General features: G+C 43.8%; 2 protein-coding genes across 4 annotated transcripts; both read right to left on the reverse strand.

The window, feature by feature from the left end:
- Positions 1–133: 133 nt before the first annotated feature.
- On the reverse strand, positions 134–20670 carry LOC108032602 (solute carrier organic anion transporter family member 5A1). 3 transcript variants are annotated; one of them, XM_017106529.3, is made up of 9 exons: positions 20446–20670; positions 17548–17732; positions 6641–6848; positions 4272–5299; positions 3090–3938; positions 2616–3030; positions 2404–2555; positions 2206–2335; positions 134–2145 (listed from the first exon to the last, which is right to left on the reverse strand). In XM_017106529.3, exons 3-9 carry the CDS (start codon positions 6793–6795, stop codon positions 1284–1286), a joined length of 3591 nt encoding a protein of 1196 aa, XP_016962018.1. In that variant the 5' UTR covers positions 6796–6848; positions 17548–17732; positions 20446–20670; the 3' UTR covers positions 134–1283. The 3 variants fall into 3 exon arrangements, with proteins under 3 accessions (XP_016962018.1, XP_043949910.1, XP_043949912.1); XM_044093975.2 differs by having other exon boundaries at positions 20645–20660; XM_044093977.2 differs by lacking the exons at positions 6641–6848; positions 17548–17732; positions 20446–20670 and adding an exon at positions 5393–5496.
- On the reverse strand, positions 10897–11810 carry LOC127010609 (keratin, type I cytoskeletal 9). The gene is made up of 2 exons (XM_050884835.1): positions 11526–11810; positions 10897–11390 (listed from the first exon to the last, which is right to left on the reverse strand). The coding sequence occupies exons 1-2, from the start codon at positions 11770–11772 to the stop codon at positions 11020–11022; spliced, it is 618 nt and encodes a 205-aa protein (XP_050740792.1). The 5' UTR covers positions 11773–11810; the 3' UTR covers positions 10897–11019.
- Positions 20671–20712: the final 42 nt, after the last annotated feature.

The following is a 20712-nucleotide window of genomic DNA, read 5'->3' on the forward strand; positions in this document are numbered from 1 at the left end:
TTTATACGTATATGATTTTTGCACCTAAGGGCCACAATTCGTGTTGTGGTCTGTATTAAAATCGCTCTTCAATAATGTATAAGTTATGTTGTACAAACACATATCCCGATACGAATTCTTAGCTACGCATAGGTACTTATTAACGTACAATTGTATACATATATTTATTTATATGGATGTATCTATTTAGTGCTCGGGGAGCCCATCTCTGCCTCCGTTCCTACTGTATGTGGCTGGCTGGTGTAAACATAGAATTAGTTGGTACTATTAACCTAGATTGCATCACTTAGGACTACTGGGGTCTTGCACTCGGGCAGTGCGTAGGAAAACAACCGGATGAAGCGGTCGAATTCCCATTTCAGTTGTGTCACTGATCTAATCCGCGTGTATAATTAATTGATATTTTTTAAGGCATTATCGCATTTAAAGTACATCATTCGGTTTTAAAATCTAGGCTAAACTTGCTCTTCTCGCTACGCTTAAAACAGGGAATTTAGGATTTTTGTTAAAACTAGTCCAGACCTATTCTTCATTCGAACCCTTCTATTGGATGCACAATGTGTGGGCGCTTGTCCACAAAGATTCTCTAAATAATGTATTGCATAAGAATTACATTCAGCGTAGTTCCCTTCCATCCGACGTTTTCGTTAATTTTTTGTTTTCTATACTCACACATTGTTTCACAGCACAATTTCCATTGACAATTGTTTACATGTTCGAATTATTAAAACATTGTAATTTGCTATTCGCCTCTCCTCCATTTCGCCAACACTGGTTCTCAGTCAATCGCCTCACTTCGAAACCGAGATTGCCCAAAGTCGAGCTAAAGCGAAACATTTCGAGCAGTTCGAACGCTTAATCGACTTTTCACGGGTCTACATTCCACTAAAAATACAATACAAAATATTCCTATCACAACGATCTACTCCTACCCTAAAATATGCTAGTCGCTTACTAGGATTTATATTCTACCGCCTGGTTTTATAAATATTATCTGCAAGTATTCGTAATCGTATCGCACTCGGAATCGGATTCGAATTCTCATTGAATGTTGCATATATCAAAAGATTTCTATTTTCAGATGCCTTCTACTAGGAAAGTAGATTTGAACACTCGGTTGTAAGTACAATGAGCAGCTGAGGGTTGAGTCACTTCGTCGGGAAACGGGCGATGACCACACACACACTCAAAACACGAGATGCGATTGCCGCCAGGAATGGAGCCGTTGCGGTTACTGCTTCCGGAAAACCAATAATCCTAGCTTAAAGCTACTTGACATAACACTAAGCACAATTGGAGCGCTCTTCCTCGTCGTCATCGTTGTCGTTGATGAGCTCGTTTCGATCGTCATCGATCTGAATCTTGTGGTGCGACGTGTTCCTTGTGTGCTGTGGATGCGGGTGTCCGGCCAAGGAGCTGGAGGTGGCAGCCTCCGGCAGCACTTGATAGTTAAGATCCTTGGAATTCGTACGCCGATGCCGCAGCACACTGAGACCCGCGGTGCTGGTATCCGATGCCACCTGCCCAGCGGCGATGTTCGCGGGTGTTCCACTGGAAATTTTGGTGTTCAAGTCCTTCGAGTTGTTGCGGGAATGACCACGAGATCCAGCTCCGCCGGCTTCCACTTCGTTTGAGTTCTTTAGCTTGCCGACATCCGTAACCACGTTCTTCAGTACATTCACATTCTTCTTGGGATTATGGTGCGGATGGGGATGCCGAAGGAAGTCCGCATCGAAGCGTATGTTGTTGGGCATGTAGATTTGGTCGTAGCTGTGGTTCCGCGAATGCTTCTTGACAAAGTGCCCACAGCCAGTGGTCAGCTCGTCGTCATCATCCTCTTCGGCACAGTCCTGCGGTCGCAGCTGATTCTGAATATATCGAATGGGTTGGCTGGGGTTGTTCAGATCTGTCGAATGATTGCGCGTGTGCGCCTGGAACTTTTTGAGATTCTTGTATTTGCTGCTGGTACCACCACTCGCATCCTGACCAGCTGCGTCCGCCGGCCCGCTGGAAGAGTTGTGATCCCGGGCAAAGCTTTTGATCATCTTCACGTCACACGAGGCGCTTCGGAAGTGTTTCTTCGACTTCGTCTGCGGCTGGTTGCACGTGTTTGCAGGAGTCACCACATGGCCGCACTTGTCGTAACTGCAAAGAAGAAAATTGGTTAGGCTACAATCAAAGATTTTAATGGACAAATAGACTCACCAGTAGTCCATCTGCATGGTTCGCGAATCATTCCGAGAATGACGGAGTATCTCTGTGGGTATGATCAGCTCTCCACCGCCGCCAACAAATGCAGTTGCCGGTTCAGCGCCCGAAAGTTTTTCTTCAAATACTGTAGTATGGGAAAAACAGAGTATATAATGGAGAATTAAATATATGTTTGCGTAAGACAAAACTTACATTTGTCCAGGCTAATGATGGAACCGATGATTGGATCGCTTGCGTTTAGGGGCTTCATTTTCTCAAGCTGCTTGCGCCTTCGCACCAACCACCAATCCACCATAAAGATAAACAAAGCAACGAGCTTAACAGACGCACAGAGACCAACATATCTAAGAAATTAAAATATCATATTAATAAAGTTGTATATAGATTCGTTATAATATTCATACTTGTATCGGAACTTTTCAATGTCGTAGATGAGACAACGACCGCCCTTCTCGCCGCAGGACGACTTCCAGAGCAGGCAAGTAGAATCGATGAGGTTGCCAAAGAGGATGGGAGCCGGTATGTAACCAAAGAGTCGAAAGATCACAAACTGCATGCCCAGCGCAAAGGAGCGCTCCTCCTCGGACACCGATCGCAGGACGATCATGAGCAGCGGCATCTGAGTGGAGGCCACCACGAAGGTCATGAAGAACAGTAGTATGAGGAACGGAAAGATGGTGCGGCAAGGTGTGGCACAGGGACCAGCGGTGGCCACCGGCACCACCGTCACCTCGGCGAAGTTCTCGTTGGCACTGAGCGCCTGAGCCTGGCTGCCTCCAGCGCCACGATAAATGCTGCTCGAGATGTTGGCGTGAACACCTGCGAATAGTATTTATTATTAGTAAAATGCCTGCCTCTGGGAGTCTAAGGTTACTTACATGCACAGTTGGTGTAGTTGGTGCTGGATGTGGATGAGAAGGCCGTGCAGCCGGCGTGGCAGGGACTGAAGTAGGTGAGTCCATTGTTGCCGCACACGGGTTCCACCTCGCTGGTCAGGCACTCGCAGCCAAAGTTGCATGCGGCCGTGAGGTTCACCTGGAAGGGCTGCTCCAGGGTAGAACCATGTTTGTTGCTCGTGTAATACGGAATCGTGGTGCCAGCCATCTTCAGGTTGTCGCAACCGAGGAAGAACAGCATCGCATAGCAGGCCAGGCAGATGACATTGGTGATCAGGACGAATTGGACGGCGCCCTTTGGCTTCAGTTGGAACCGTTTCAGGATGCAACCACCGAGGAAGATGCCAATGCAGGCACCGGGCACGGCGATTGATCCGGTGAAGATGTTGGCCTGACTCTTGCCCAAGCTGAACTGCGTCTCCAGGTACTTCGGCAGGAAGACCACGAAGCCGGAGACGATCATCAGCTCCATGCAGGCTCCCAGGCAGGTCACGATGTAAACGGGATTCTTCACCAGGCGCAGCATCGACTGCGGAATATCCTTGATGTCCTTCCCGTAGCCCGTGTCCACCTTGGGCGGCGACTGGTCCTCCTTGCTGGTCACGGCCACTATCTCCAGTTTCTTCACCTTGCCCATCTCATCCGTGGTGGCAGTGGCTCCCGAGTTGTTGGGCAGCACTGGCTGCACTACGCTGCTCTTCCGGATTTTCTTCTTCTCGCGGGCCAGAACCTTGGGGAAGGAAAAGAAGGGCACGGCCACCACCAGCAGGATGACTCCGCACAGCAGGAACCCGCCCCACCACATGCCCACCCAACGTCTGTCGCCGGGAGCTGCAAGAAATCAATATGTTTAAATTAAAGCTAAGCTTTCAATTGTTTTAAACATTTCTTTGAAATTTAAAGATACTTTTTAAAACTTTAGGAACTCTTAAAAAATCTTTACGACTGTCAGTTCCCAGAAAAACAAAATCAAAAATATTAAAATAATTATTTTATGCTTTACTTATATGTTTCCCTTAAAATGTTTTCATGAATAGAAAACAATTTTTAATGTGGAGTTCTTTCGAAATGTAAAATAAATATTTATATTATTAAAAACTATTAGATTTTCAAACAATCTCGATATTTCTAATGTTATTTGATCTCAAAAGACATATTACTCACTGATCGATATGGTGGTGGAGGACAGCGAGTCCATGTGGAAGGACAGCAGATAGGCGCCGAGCAGGAATCCCACCACGGGTCCAAACGCACCCATGCTGTACATGCAGCCGATGTACATCGAGGAGCTCTCCGTGCGCACGTGGTCGTCTATGTAGGTGGTGCCCAGGGTGAAAAGCGGACTGCCGCCGCAGCCGAGGAGCAGCTGGGCGAGCACGAAGAGCAGCACGGGCCCCGTGGTGGAGGCCTTGCCCTCCAGGCAGTTGTCCTCGCGCAGCGTGTGCGGCGCCAGTGGTTGGTTGGACAGCCCGCTGGACAGACGACCCAGGTCCATGTCCTGATTCCTAACCAGGGCACTCTTGCAAATGTTGTCGCTGGTTTTGTTGACGATCGCAATGCCGGGATTGGGCTCGCCCGTGAAATGCGGCACCATGAACACCAGCGAACCAATGCCCATGATCACCGCGCCGATTCCGATCCACACGGGAATGTGCCGCCTGCTACCCAGGTAGCTGACGAAGATCACCGTGATCACGTTGCCGATCTCATAGCTGGAGGCTATCAGTCCCGAGTAGCTGGAGGGGATTTCGAAGCGCTTCTCGATCGTCGTGATCACCGAGTTGATGTAGCCCGAGCTGAGGGCCTGCTGCATCATCACCAGCAGCGAGAGCAGCAGCACGAAGATCTTGATGCGGGCGAAACGCTGGATCCCGTAGGGTCGGCAGTTGAGGATGCCGCAATCGCCCGATCGGAACTGCTCCTCGTCGAAGTCCTCGTCCGGATCCGGAGCCGGGCATTTGCCCGCCGATGCCTGCCGACTGTGGCACTTGACCGTCACACTGTCCACGCCCACTGACGCACCTGCAGCCCCACCTCCACCGCCGCCCGCCGCCGGCGGCAGCTGATCCCCGGCCAAATAGGACGTGGCATGGGGTTGGATGTCCTGGTCAAGGGCCGCATCTATACTGCTGTCGTCGCCGCTATTCGTCTCCGAGTAGAGGCCGGTCATCTGGTACATCGATTCCTGCCGCCTGCAAGTGAGATTGTTTCTGTGGTCAGATCAACAAGAAGGATTTGACAATAGGCGCTGAATTTTTGCATTTTTTATTGGGTTTTTGCCATACCCCAAGCCAAAACTCGTTCAAAACGTTAAATTTTAACCTAATTTCCAAACATTTTATGACAAGCGACCAATTGGGATATTGTTGGGTAGGATTGGATCGATTGGTGCATTAAGATGACCATCCTAGGGCTGTAAGAAGATACGAATTTAGGTTGGCAACTTGCCTTTTCGCTAGAGCCTCCTATGCTCTCTATGATACCAACTTTCTATTCGATTTTTAAGACTTTTAATTATTTATATTATCCAGAAAATTAATTCATTTTAAAACAATGAAGGATTTGAAAGAGAAAAGTCTTTTTTGAGAGTATATTTATTGTTATTAAATAACGTTAAACGCTTTCATTCTATTATTTGCCAGAACGAATAGATGTAGTTGCAAAAGATACTTTCACGGTTACGTCCCTTTAATGTTATATAAAAAATGGATTTAGCCCGCCCTTAGCCAGGGTATTCAGAGTTTCAACCTTGCCTGGGCATTCGGTGTCTTTTTTGCCAGCCCGTCTAAAGGCGGCCTAGAACTTGGCGATGGACGGTCCAAGGACGCCCGAGGGCGAGGTTACCCGTGGCCCACCCAATGTCAGGCTCTTTGGGCTGTTGGCCAACACACTGCCCATCCATCAGGCCACTTTCCATCCCGCCTCTTCCCCGCTCGGCTTACTTGGCTTGGCGGCTGCAACCACAAATGCTCCACTGGCGCTCCCTCTGGGCGCCTTTGCTGCGACTTCAGGACTTCCCGTTCGACTCGGCTCTTCCGGAGTTCCTTCGACTGGCAGTGCACGCGGATGACTGCTGGGGCTGGCGAATCGAGCCAGTCGCTAGGCGAGCCTTCAAGCTCACGTGCTCACCCTGGACTTGTTTGTCACGCTTTCCTTTTCCTGCTCTGTGGGGGCCTTTGAATATTTCAAACTTGACCGACTCATCGTAATCGTCTGTTATCGATTGGCTTTGACGGGACCAAGGCGCTGCAGTCTTATGAATTATTAAACCAAACAACACCCTACCTACCGCCCACGTGCCACCAAACGTGCCCAGCAGTTCGGTTTCCCCAACCCGAAGCTAATTATTGATATGGTGCCACAGTATCGGCAAATAAAATAATAATATTTTGTTTGTTTGCCCAAGGCAAGTGTCAATTTATCCAAATAGGATACCCATTTGCTTGGAACAAGGGGGAGGACTAATGTCTCCGAAATAAAATGAAATCAGGAAGCTAGAAAGCCGAAACTGGCAACTGCAGCGATTTCCTCACCTGTGACCTTTGCGATTCGCCATGCCGGCATCGTTGCTGTTGCCACCGCTGGTGGTGCCTGCTCCCACATCTGCCACGCCCCCGGGGGGAGGCGGTGGGTCGGATTCCAGCTCGAAGGAGGGATTCGTATACTGCTCGATGTGCTTGGCTGACATTATGTAGCAGCGCAATCGTTCATGCGGTCAATCGATCAGCTTTGAGGCATATCCTGGAAAAACAGGAGAGAAATGTACTTTAGCACTGGAGTTGACTTTCAGGAGTTCAGAGGTGGTGGAGGTTCCACGCAACTGTCATTAGGGAGCTCCACACCCCCACTCACACTCACACCCACAGTCCCCCATGGAGAAACAAGTCCCCAGCTGATGACGCCGACAATTACTTCCTGAAATGCTCGCCCCATTGCCACACTAATTGAGCCCAAACAGAAGAGTCGTCGCTGCAACATGCGACCAAGATGGAGTGAAAAAGGAAAAAAAATGGGGAAAAAGATAATTACGGAAGGCGGTAACCCTGCCACCACCCACCGAGTACCTCCCCCATCCCCACCACCCATTAAGCTTTCCCAGACTTCCGCAGGACATGAATGATGCTCGCTGTCGCCGTCTTCTATTAAAAAGCTTGCTCTACACTCAGCCACTTGTCCATGTGAGGATGTTGGCCATACATATGTGCCCCTCGTTGGGTTGGCACAGGACGGCCTCATTCGAGATGCAATCGTGACACCATCCTGACATTTTAAAGCTCAAGGAAACTAGCTCATTCACAAGAATAAGGAATAAAGTCGTCGCATGCGGCTTTTGATGGGAAATATAGTATATATACTTTGGTTTCAAATGGCTCATTCAAAAGGAAAAGAAACAAAATCGTCACATATTATACATATTATACATATACAATATATCTGTAATATTAAAGGTTTGTATGTTGCAGTGGCAAATTATACATTTTATATCCTTAAAATATAACCATAGATATAGACATAGGTTTGAAAGGAATCAAAGATCCTAAATATGTTTGCTTCTACGACGGCTTTTTATAACTTTAATCGACTTATGTATATTCCAAAATATTTATAAAACAAAGCTTTAATTTGTGGTACTAGTCTGTGCCCCAAAAATGTTCGATATATCTTTGCTTTTTCCTGCTAATTTATGGCCCATTGCCCTCTGAGATAAGCGCGTGACAAGACCACACAAGCACAGCCCGCTCAAGGAAGGGCTAATGAAACCGCCATTCCCTCGTCAAGATACAAAAAAGATTCCAATGGCATCGTCATCGCCATTGTCATCGCCATAACCATCGGGAGGGGGTGAGAGCTGACAGTTGCTCACTTCAGCGGGCGCTTTTCCTTTCATTAATATGCGATACTGCCAAAGACCAGCAGCTATAACAACAATCGAGGCGACGCCACTTGAGCACGCCCCCTCGCACGCATTTCCAGGGGTTGAGTTAGGAGGAAACCTATCGATTGCCTCGTCGGCCCTCAAAAGAAATATGAAAATCAGCAAAAAGCTAATGCTGCCGCTATCCAGCTCCTCCACAAGCCCAACTCTTCGTCGGTCGCCAAGCTGGCAGCCCATGCAAATGGCCACTAATTGAGGATTTACTTGGGAGCTCAGCCTTATGGCTGGATGTATGACCGCTTAAGTGTGATTTAGGGCTTCCATTAGTACTAGGTGCTGCACTTCTGGCTGCACTGCTTCACCCACTGACCAGTTAATCAATTATCCCCATCCCCCAATCGAATTTCCCGCCCGGTGACCCACAACTGCCGGCTCTTATTGCTGCCATGTTCCACATTTTGAATTTTCGTTTCTTCTCAGCTTTTCCAGGGGGCTTGTAGCGGGTTTTGGTGTCACAGAGGCTGCAGCTGTGCCCGGCTGAAAAGTATGACGAAAGAGGAGCAAACTTTTGGCTCACTTTTATCCGCTCCCCTCTTGGCCAATTGCCAAACACAAATTTTACCCTGTTCTAGTTGAGGTAGTCGGCGAATGTAGCAGGAAATGTTTACTCTAGAGATCAGCAAATCGAACAAGCTTTAATGCAGCCCGCTGCTGAAAATCATCTCTAATTGGAGCACAATCGGAAATGTTTTCATTAATCACTTGTATCACGGCAAATAAAATCATCTAGTAAAATATTACCTCTTTCCACAGTAATTTGTATGGCAGAGGATGAGTTGCACAATGTGAGTTAATTAAAGGGCGACATGGCAGGGCTCATGAAGGGTATTACATAAATTGAGTTGGTAGCCGAATATTGACATCATTTATGAAATGTCAGGAGAGAATGTCCAGGGTTCGCGCGGTGAAAGTGGCCCCAGAAAACCGTCAAATTGAGTTGAGTTCGCATTTTTCGAATATTAAACATGGTGCAGGACAGCAGATTGGCAGGGACAGGTGGATTATTGCATAAGCCTCACCAAGGGGCGTATGGAAAAGGCTTTTAGGGCCTCCTTTTCCTCGTTCAATCGAAAAGTTACCACATTTAAGCTTCATACGCAAGGCAAACAAGTTCATTTTTATTCACCTGACGTTGCTGATTTAAAGCCATTGTTTTTTATAGAGCACCTGATGGGCTGATCTTGATCATTTGGCATTAGTTCCGTGCTCATGCCCTTTGTCAGTCCGGGTTATTCCGGCGACTATTCACCGCCCATGAAGATGCGAATCACGCACGGGTTCTGCCGCTCTCTTTCTAATTATTCCCCCAGAATTTTCTATACCTTTGTGTCTGGGCTAGGGACATTGAACCCCCGAAACACTGCCCAGCGATGGCTAATGTAATTAAATAAGACAACAAGTGAGTCCGCCGACGACATTCAACAAGTGCGAAAAAGAGGAAGATCGAGCCAGTGCAAACTGAAAGACACATTTATTTCGTGCGATTCTTGGCCAAAATGGTAAAGGTCAGACGGGCCGAAAGCCCGTCATAGCCAAATAAAGAAACTTGCTCAAGACGGGGAGATTCGGCTTTGGCTGAGTCACATATCACTTTTTTCGCCTGCTGTTTAATTGTTCATTCATTGAGTTCATTTTTAGAATCTTAATGGCTTTTTTAAAGAACAATCAAAAGTAAATGGAAAGTGAACACAATTGCATTGCCATACTCGATTCCCAAACTGCATTCATCTGTATGCACAAACAACTCACAGATACAGATACGGATACATAAGCGATCTTATGCGATTCGCATACAGGAAGTTGAGTTTACAAAACAAGTTTTTTGAGCGCGGTTTCTTCTCTTGTTTTGTCTCGCGTTGTTTTAATGTTTTTCTGCTGTTTTTTACCTTGCCATTTTCTGTGTTAGTAGATAAAAAGATACAAAGATACTTTCACGTGGAGCTATATTCTCTACAGTACAGAAGGCACAAAAACACTTCAATCGTTAGTTACTAATTACGGAAAATTATTTCTTTGCTGATACGAGTGCATAGGGATGTCGTTCAGTTGTCGTACATATATGGCTTCCCCGATAAGAGTCTCTATATACTTTTGAAAATTTCCTTCGCAGAAATGGAACAAAGACAAGAGGCGAAAAAGAGACAAATGGGCATTTGCGCTTTTTTAGTCTGAAGTAATTGTGTAGAAACACTATAAACACAGTGCGATAAGACTGCGGACATCTATCTCGGAGCAAACAATTAGATTTCCCATGCCCGCCACCACAAAAACATCTTAAGGTTGATAAATACGATCTTTGAGGCTCCAAGTGTATTTACGCAGCTGTTTTGGGTATAATTCTACTCAAATTACTTTCAAGGCCAATCAGCACTTCAGGCTCATGGAATTAGAGCCATAAACATAAAGTTTCAGAGCAAATATAGGTGAGAGCAACATTTGGTTGTTTAAATTTTAAAACCACAGGCTTTAAAATAAAATTTGAATACTCAAACAACTCAATTAACCACTGTCAGAGAGATAACAAATCCTAATACTGAGCGAAGGCCTCTGTTCAGAGCAGAAGCTGTTAGAGATAAGCGGTCTTTAATTGCAATACATTGCTCGGGGCTTTTGGATGCGAGATTATACATTTTCTGACCCTCCGACCTACATTTATACGTTTTACGCAATAAACTTTTGTTTACTATTCTCATTTTATAGCGATCAACATTTTGACGTATTTGCCGAATGAGGAATTGTATTGCAAAATAATTGGGAATTGCCCATTCCATTTCCCTTATGTCATTTCCCTTATGTTCATCTTATGTTCGTTGTCAGTTAACTTAAATTATCTACCATTTTTAGCTACAAATATTTAAAGTTGATCATTTAATTCGCTTGCTCTTTGCTCTTATATGTTTATACAACATTTTATTTTACTTTTCCTTCGACATTTACCTTCGACTTTGCCGTAAGATATGTTAACCAGGATCAATTCTAAAGTCCTATCTGAATATGGTTCATATTTGTGTTCTCGGAGCCTCCAGTTCCGGATTCCTCCTTAGAGACTCCTCCAGTTGTTCCTGTAGAGCCTCCTCCAGGACTGCCTCCAGGTCTACCTCCAGAATCTCCAGGCCCTCCAGCGATGTTTCCATTGGAGCCTCCTCCAGAAGACCCTCCAGAACTTTCTCCAGTGCTTCCTTCAGATCCTTCGGAGCTTCCTATACCATTACCAACAGAGCTGCCCCCAGAACCGCCACCAGTACTTCCTACAGGCTTTTTAACAGGACGTCCCCCTGAACTTCCGAATGCTCCTCCAGGTCCTCCTCCATATCCTCCGCCAGAGGGTTTTTCTTCTCCAGGTCTACCTCCAGGACGTGCCCCAGAAATGCCACCAGTACCTCCTACAGGCTTTTTAACAGGACGTCCCCCTGAACTTCCGAATGCTCCTCCAGGTCCTCCTCCATATCCTCTGCCAGAGGGTTTTCCTTCTCCAGGTCTACCTCCAGGACGTGCCCCAGAAATGCCACCTCCTACAGGCTTTTCAACAGGACGTCCTTCTCCTCCATATCCTCCTCTAGGTCTACCTTCAGGACGTTCCCCACCTACACCTGGTATTTGCAGTCCTCCCAGATACGGAATGGTGGGATACAAATTATTATCAGTCGGGAGACAAACACGCGCCACAGGGTGAAATTGGAAATTTGGTCCACAAGACGGCAAAAGTCCAGAAACTGGTTGTATACTCATTATATATATATCTCTTGTCTTTAATAACGACTGGTTTAAGTTGGTTCTTTCATTGCTTTATATCCCTCGTCAAGTGGAACAATTCGATTAGTTTTCGGTTTCGGAAATAATTATAGCAGAACTTTGTAACGGTGGAAATGTCATACTACAAATTATATAAACCAAAAATTCTTCGCTACAGACAAAAAAAATGAAAAGGTACAAACATAAATAGAAAAGTCCAAATGGGATTCGGTTCTTATGATTCTAAATTCTTCACTAGAGACAAAAAAAATTAAAAGGTATAAATGTAAATGTAGAAGTGCAATTTTTTATTCAAATAAGAATCAATAGTTAGCAAAATAAGATTCTGAGATTGCAGTCCACACTAACAGAAAGAGATGGAGATATTCATGCAGCAAATAATATGAATAAACGCTAGGTGGCGTCTTAGTGCATTTGCTGCATGCATATCTCCATCTCTCACGCACTCCCTTCAGATCGCTTTCTATTTAAAGCAGTTGGGTTTTAAGTACAAAATCAAACCTTTAAAAATTCCAACGAAAAGGCTTTTTCTGAGAGTCATATAACTCCAAATTTTTCTTTGTTCCCGACACTCCCAAGCGCTATTCAACGAGTTCATTTGGGCCACTGGAAAGCAGCTCTCACGTTTCCTAAGCTCCACAGGCTTAGCTTCGTGTCGCCCCTTTTTGAGCACTCGTCGGTGCAACTCGAATGCGTTTCGTGTAATTATTTGGCTTTTGGAATTCGACAAACTCGTTTTAAGCTTTTTGTTTTAAATTACTTCGCATTGGGTTTGGCACGGATCGGTTTGCTGGTGTTTGGCTGGGTTTGAACCAACTGAAAGGGGCTTCCGCGAAGCATTCGAGCCACCCACCCAGTTGACTTGCCAAGCACAACAAAACACCCAACACCCAAATCGGTGTGAGTTAGATGGCGTGGATCGGATTACAGGCCAGCCCCAGAGATTCAACAGTAACGGAGTGGCAAATAATCCTCTTAGTCAGCTCGCTTCACTTGGGTTTTGGCACGGCGAGTGAGTTTCAATGGAATAGGGCACTGCATCGCACTCTGAAATACAGAGCTTCAGCTCGCTATTGTTGCTGCCGCTCTTAATTGCACAAGTCGCCAAAAGTCACATGTCACCGAGCGAGATGTACCAAGAGTGGCGGGAAATTGTGCATTAATTTATTGCCCAAGATCTCATCCCAGGGCGAGTGCCTCATAAGGTGGCCCCAGCTGAATCATCGCCACGGCCCCTACTCCACAAGTTCGCTGATCTTGCCGCTTTGTCCCATACGGAAAGCACTGGCCTCGATTATCAGCCAGAGTACAGTTTGGCCTCTCGCACAGTAATTGATCGATTCGCGATCCGGTCAAGACCCAGACTCCGGCTTCAACAAAGACCGATTCTTTTTTATAATTACGCTCCGCCCATTTACTGTATGGAAAAAAATCTCAATTAAAAAGATGAATAATTAAAATATATTTAAGATTCTAATAATTTAATTGATTGTTTTATTAACTGTTTTTGACAAAAGCGAAAGAAGAGTAGGGGGTTGTTGTGACCCCATCTTAGTCATCAATTAATAAAAATATAGGGACACTATCTACTCATCAATTAGAAGAAATATTGAGACACAACAAGAAATAAATCATTTCTCAGAAAATAATAGAAAATGCACGCTTCAAATCGTTGATAATTTCTCTATGTGCTTCTTGTCTTGGACATTTCAGCACTGAATGACAGCATTTCAAGTGGGTGTGTTTCTGCAAACCGGTATCTGAATCTTTGGGTACACAAACGTATCTGCATCGCATTGGCCATTGGCAGCCGTTCGACCGGCAGCGAAGGCCGTACCAAGAAAAGCGCCACCAACTCAAGCAGAGTGACACAGATAAATCCGAAGAATTAACTAAGCCAGATAAGAATGTTACTCAATTGCTTCTTGACATTACAGTAGCCGAAAAGGGGTAACCTTGGGCCAGCCAAAGCATAATGAATTCAAGAACTGCCTTGAATTTCCGGTCTATAAATGATATATACCCACTGCAGTTTACGTCACAGGCGCTGGGTTGGGTAATAATTCAAATTCGCAACAAAACACAATATTCGAGACGGGAAAAGGTTCACTTGTTTGTTCAGCTAAACTTTCTGCAGCTGATAAAACAAAAGACACTTGCCTGGGAAGCGGGAAACTGCGCTGGGAAAAGGGCGGTGTGCGGCGAAGGGAAATGAATATATGGCTCTCTGGGAAGCCAGAAGCAAACAAAAACAGTTATTAAGCCAACATTTGGCTGAAATCATTTCACGTACCCCGTTCCCAAAGCCTGGCCATATTCCTTTATTGTCGTATTTCAGCCTGTGTTTGCATCTCGGGGGCATTTGACGCATGTTTGGGAATTATAAAGATGCGGAATAATTAAAACGGAAACAATGGGGAGCCACAACAGAAGCCATGCGTCAATTTAGCAGAGATAAACTAGCTGCATTGCTTGAATAAAATATGCCCATCCTCGTTTATATATTATAAGCCAGCAAAACAGGAACAGTGATTTAGATAATACTTGAAATGATCTGAGCAGAGGTCATTTAAAAGTAGCAATTACTATTAAGACTTGAACAAAACAAAAATGTAGAAGCAGCAACTAAATTCTTTGCTCTAGGATCCCAATTAATTTTGAATGATTTCATTGATTTTTCGCCACCAATTGTAGCACAATCTTAAACCACTGTGCATTACTGTCAAAATATGATAAAAGTGTGCTTTTGGGTATCTAAGTTTATTGGCGAGGAGGCGGCTGTGGGGCTGTCAAAAGCATTCATAAAATGTACTAAACGCCCCGATCGACTTGAACGCATCGAACAAACGAAAATAACTCATACGCCGTGGTGGTTTCCGGGGGGACCAGAAAACGCCTTGGGATGAGCGACTTGGCAACGCGCTGTGTGTACTCGGAGATTAAAAATAAGTTTTACCACAGAAAAGCAAACACTACAAACAATCACGGCCACGTCGTCTGCTCCGTGTTTGCTTGAGAATCAGAAGCAAACAGTCAACGAGCTGATAATGAAGACAAATCAACAGGGCACACACAACACACCAGCCCCACAGATGGGATAGATCGGATTGTATTATCGGATTATATCATCCTACTCCGCGCCCCAGCATCCCACTTGCCCCAAAAGAGCTTTAGATTCGCTTGTTTGTTTGCTTCCCAGCCTGTTTGTTTAACTTCTTCGCGGCGGCACTTAATCTAGGGGCGGTATTAGCTGGAGGCCAACAGCCGACCAAAGAAAATGTGAAAAGAGCGAATTCTTTAGAAATGGGAACAGCATACCTTTTGATCTCTGAATATGTATGGCTTTTGAGGCGTTTGCTTAACTCCCCAAGAAGCTATCACCACGCAGGGTATCGAATTTATAATAATAAAATAGAAAGTAAAGCCCAACATTAAAATTCAACTCACCTAGGCAGAAGCACCAAAATCAAAACTCTAAAAGCCATTGTTTAAAAGTGAAAAAAAAGGGAAAAACAAATCAGGAAAAGTGGAGAGGCGTATATTCGGGGTAAACTTTAATTTGCGTGTGCAGGCAGGGTAAAAACACAGATTGGAGGTGACCCAAAAACGCCAACATGCGACACAGTCAGACTAATCAAAAGAAATTACAACAGGAAAAGTTGAAAAACACACACGAAAAATTAAATAAATAGGTGAATGGGTGAACAAGTGAACGAGTGAGTGAATGAATGAACGGATGGGTGGCCGAATGAATGGATGGGTGGCCCTAAATCGCTGTTTAAAGCGATTTGTGCTCAGACGGGGAAGCAAAACTAAAGTAAACAAAAAGAAGCCGTCTTTTCTCCTACCGACTTTTGGTGAATTTACTAAATGGTTATCATTGTTGTCACTGTGTTCGCCGGCGCTCACAGCCAAAATGTGTATAATTTCAGACAGTTGTAGCTGGCGTTTTTGTTTTAAAATCGCGCTTTCTCCGCCTGAGAATGAGAAATGAAAACAAAAGTCAGCGACGAATTTGGGAAATTTCGTGCGTTTTTGCTTTGTCTAGTAGCCCTAAAACCGGAATGGATTGCCGTGACTCTTTGTCCGAAACGGAGCAGTTCCCAAAATAGGGAACAATCATAACATTAAACCATTTTAACACATCTGGCCACAATCGAAGTAGCTGGGTCGTAAACATTTTGCCAACTTATTTGTTCAGCACTTTGTGTGTTCGTTTTTTATCACTTTTTAATTGCTACTTTGAGATGGAAATTTTAAGTGCTTCCAGTAAACAATAATGGGCGTATTGGGGGGAAGTTTCCACTCTGAAAAGTCCGTCTAAACAAACATCCCTCCGCAGGGGAAGGTCTAGTGGGGCTATTATTAAGCTAGAACCTCGTCTTCAAGTTTTCTGCCGACGTTGTGGAAAAGTTAATTAATATTTTCGTTTTCTTTGATCGCAGAACCAGCCGTTCCCCGTTCCACACAAACTTAATCAATTTTCAAGTACCTCAATGATGTAACAACGCACAACGCGACTGCCAGATTATGAAAACATTTCCGCCGATGACTTTTAAATGAAATTTTATTCAATGCTTGCCCAAAGACGTAATTAGACAATATGTGAAAACTCACTCGGCGCTTGCACAAACGACCAAGCAAAAGCAGAGCTAAAGGTTGAGATAAATAAAATATAGCCATAAAACCCAACTGCATATCGAATTGAAAAGGGGCAATAAACGAATAACACCAAACAGACAGGATTGAAAAGAAAATTACAAGTTTTAACGACTTTGGAAAACAATACACCAGAGAGCAGCTGTAAAAGCGATTGTAAATGCTACTTTGACGCTGGCAAATTCAAATAAAATTATAACAAACCTTTGAAATAGTATTAATTAAAACAAAATTAATAGAAAAACATGTTTTTCTTACAGGGTTTGGCATGAGAAAGCAAAGAAATCAATAAAGTGAAACGCGAATTCTTCAGATCCACACATTCAGGAACAGCTTATGATACTTTGTATTTATTTCTACCATTAATTCGTAGTATTAAAGGTGTGCCATTTAGTATAAAACTTAGATGTAATGTCAATAAAAAATTAGAACAAAACTTAGATGTATTAGCAATTAAAAAGAGACGCGAATTCTTCAGATCCATACGAAGTTCTCTTGTGAGATCTTAAGCTCTGTAAGAATCTTGGTACATGGTTAGGCCTAGCAAAAGTCCTAACCAAACTTAACATTTCTAGAAAGGGCATATAAATCTTGTGGCAAATCGAATGGAATGGGATCGCAGGTCCTGATTTTCGGCAGAGGTTGAATGCCCTCGTGGACAAAGTTTGACTACAAGGAAGTCCTTAAGTCGTACCAATCGCTGACGTTGAAATCGATTTTCCCACATTTTCAGGCAGTCGGGAAAGTTATCCCTTCGCCGCGCCTCGAATTCCCCCGAATCGAACTGCAATTCCAGCTGTTGGAGCTTTGTTTCTGGCAACTTTGATTGATATTGTGTGACACACTGTGTGCGATTCGATTTCAATTTTCGTCACCGAGGCAGTTACATTTCAGGGGTTTTTCGGTGAAAAAGAAGTCACGTAATATCCCACCATCTGGCCATCACAGCCATAATACTAGCAACTCGATGGCGCAGGCCATGTGTGTTTCTGTGTGTGGGAAGTTCGCAGGGCGGCTGGCAAGGCCCGTTGACAAGTTTGCCTGGCGATATCAATCGCAAAATCAAAACAAATCATTTCGCTGAGCACTCACCTTCAACTTTCTGCTTTCCTGGCGTTTTCCTCCGCTGCTTTCAATTTTCACTGCGACTTTTCAAACTATTTGACTGTTCATTGAGATTCCTTCGCACATTCATTTGCCGATTTGTTTGTACACACACAAATCAAAGAGATTCCTCTAATTATTTGGCAGCATTAAAATTGCACATTTTTGTTTGGCTGAAAATAATTCAATAGATTCTTTTACTTATTGAACAATAACAAACGCGGATTGTCTCTCTCCCGGGAGAGCAGGAAGAGAGCGTAAGTCTAGCGGGACGAATTGAAGAGAGCGGGCTGTGTTTTGGCTAACCGGTTTGGGGCTTTCTTAATCAGGCGAGAGAGAGAGAGGGGACAGCGGCACAAACACCGTTAGAAAGAGAGCGCAACGTGATCACTCGATTATGCTCAAGCCCCCATGTTGTTATTGCTTTTTACCCGACTCTTTTCGTTACGTGCGAAGATTTGGCAAGAAAACCCAGCTAATTGGGGCTACCCGCAGCAAGAGGGAACGAAAGAGAGAGGAGAGAGCGCCAGCCAAGCGCATGAAATGGAACAAGACATACGAATATTGGTGTTACACATCAAGGTGTGAATGCGGGGTAAAACGGTTCAAAACAAATCTGTGTGAACATTTCAAATGCGAAACAAGAACAGATACTTTCTTGAACTTCAGAATGACTTGCATGAGTCCAATCTTTAAGATAGCAGATTAAATCAGAGCTAAAGAACAAGCATTTCCAAGTCTTCCTTTTTGAAAACAGTATTTAAAGCCTCATGAGTTCCAAAAATATTGCAATTTCAGTTTAATTGCTTGAAAAATAGTAATTTCTACGCTTTTTACCATATTTAAAGTGTATTTTACTTGATAACAAATAGCAAGTTCCACTCGGATTTTTGTTAGAATAACAATTTCTAGAAATTTTTAACCATAAAGATTAGAATTACTGTTAAAAACTCGTAGAAATAAACCATAAGTGGCTTTTAGCAATCTGCTTTTCTTAGATTCTCATAAAAAATTCTTCTTAGCAACACATTATTCCAAACCTTTGAAAATACATTTAATCTGATGCAATAACATTTCCAAGATATATTTTTAAATAAATGTAGTATTTGGGCAAACAGGCTTCACATAAATAAGAAAAGAACGTGAGCTGCCCTTAGCAATCTGTTTTAATGTATCTTCGTTGTACCAATGTGAACTGGTAGATAAAAGTTAACTGCAAAAAGATTGTAAAATATAAGTTTCCCTTAGCTGTAACCGATACACACTTACAGTGTCTAATTAAAACTTTATTGGTAGTAAAACACCTGTATATATCAAGGCTTTTCTGTAGTGCAATACTACCGACAGAAAGTTGAACTTCGTTGTTGAACTAATTTTGTTCCACATTTGTCACACTCTCTTTTAGAATAGCTCTGATAAACCCGCTGAGCTGGGGCACAAAAACCAGTTTTGATTTAATTTTCGGGTACCAACAGTTGAATTTGATCGGGTCTGAATCACTCTCGAGAAGTCGAAGCACTAAAACGTACAGAATGCCATTGATCGATTATCGACAACCAATAGGAATATGATTTTTCCATTAGCAACGGTCTGAAAATTATTCGTCTTTTGTCAAAAATCACACAACCTATAGATGTAGAAGAAATGTAAGCATTTGTGGGCACTGCACATATGGTGTATACCTACTAAAGTACACATGTGTCAATTGTACTTAGCGTGCGTTTTTATTTTTCCTTGCTTATGAGTTGCTTTGGTCTGGCACTGAACGATTATGCAAAAATAAATCAATTGAAAAGCAACAACGAAGAAAACGCAAGAAAACGCCACAAAGGAAAACTCAGTGGGGGAGCGAGGGAAAGCGGAGAGTGGATGGGGGGAGGGACGAAGGAATCTGTAACAAGTGCCTTTAAAAAAAACAGGGTGTCTCCTTATAAAGGACGCCAATCCATCACCTTGGCAATTCTCTTATAATGTTCTTTGGCATTGGAATGTGATTTCCAATTGCAACTTTGTCGTTTTCATTGTAAAATTTAAGAAAATGAATGAATGTTCTTGGAGCCCTAGCTTGTCGGAAATAATAAATTTAATACACAACGAATAGAATCGGAATTTGTTATAAATATGTTTATCAAAAATCAAAAACCTTATCGTATAGTATAATTCGGTGTAAAAAAAAAATATCAAAGCATATTATTCAGTTTTTTGGAAGAAAGAAATTTCAATATTTTATTACTCAAATCTTACAAAGGTTTAGATTCCCAAAACATTTTTTTTATAAATCCAATTTCATTCCGGATTCAAAAAAGATTTTTCTTTAAAAAGCAGAAGAGATTTTCCAGTATGAAAAAAGAAAACATCCTAAACTTGTATCTAACACTTTGGATTCAACTTTACTCCTAATTCCAATACTGGCAGATAAACATTTCACTACAAATTACTATTTTAGCACTACAAATGGTTTCTCCGCACATTTGAATCGTTTATTTGTTGCATTATGAAAGAACAACAAATAGTTTACCACACACAAAGAGAGAGAGAGAAAGAGAGCGCAACCCTGTAAGACCCCCACACACACACACCTTTACCTGGTGGTTATGTAGAGCGAGACGAGACGAGTCTGGGCCGCAGGAGGGCGAAAAGGGACGGAGGAGGTTGGGGAGACAAAGAGACGCACGGACGGATGGACGGCAGCATAAGAAGACGAGACGGAACAGATGTCCGCACGCACACACACAGGCACAGGTAAGGAGCAAAACAGCAGCGCACCCACACACTCGCACGGGGGGCGGAGGGGGGGGACTTCAGAGCAGACTTATCACTCTTTTCAAACTCGTATTCGCCAAGGACCCTCCGCACTCTTATCACTTCTTTGTTTGGGTTACTGACCCGTAATTGCACGCTATTTATGTTTGGGCACATCCACACACACGCACGCACGCCGCCGCAGCGATGCTTTTCGCGAAAGTATAGCAAAATCAATTCAACACTCTTTCGTTTGGCTGCCACACAAGAAACAAAAAAGGTGGCTCAGCTAATCCGACGCGAATCCGTTCAGTTCAATCTTAACCGTCCGTCAAAACTTTACCATCCGTCGAATTTGGATTTCAAAAGGCGAATGGTGATAAAACGAATGGGAAAAGACAGAGCGAGTGT

This window comes from Drosophila biarmipes, chromosome 2L (genome assembly GCF_025231255.1).
Source record: "Drosophila biarmipes strain raj3 chromosome 2L, RU_DBia_V1.1, whole genome shotgun sequence".
Classification (NCBI taxonomy): Eukaryota; Metazoa; Arthropoda; class Insecta; order Diptera; family Drosophilidae; genus Drosophila; species Drosophila biarmipes.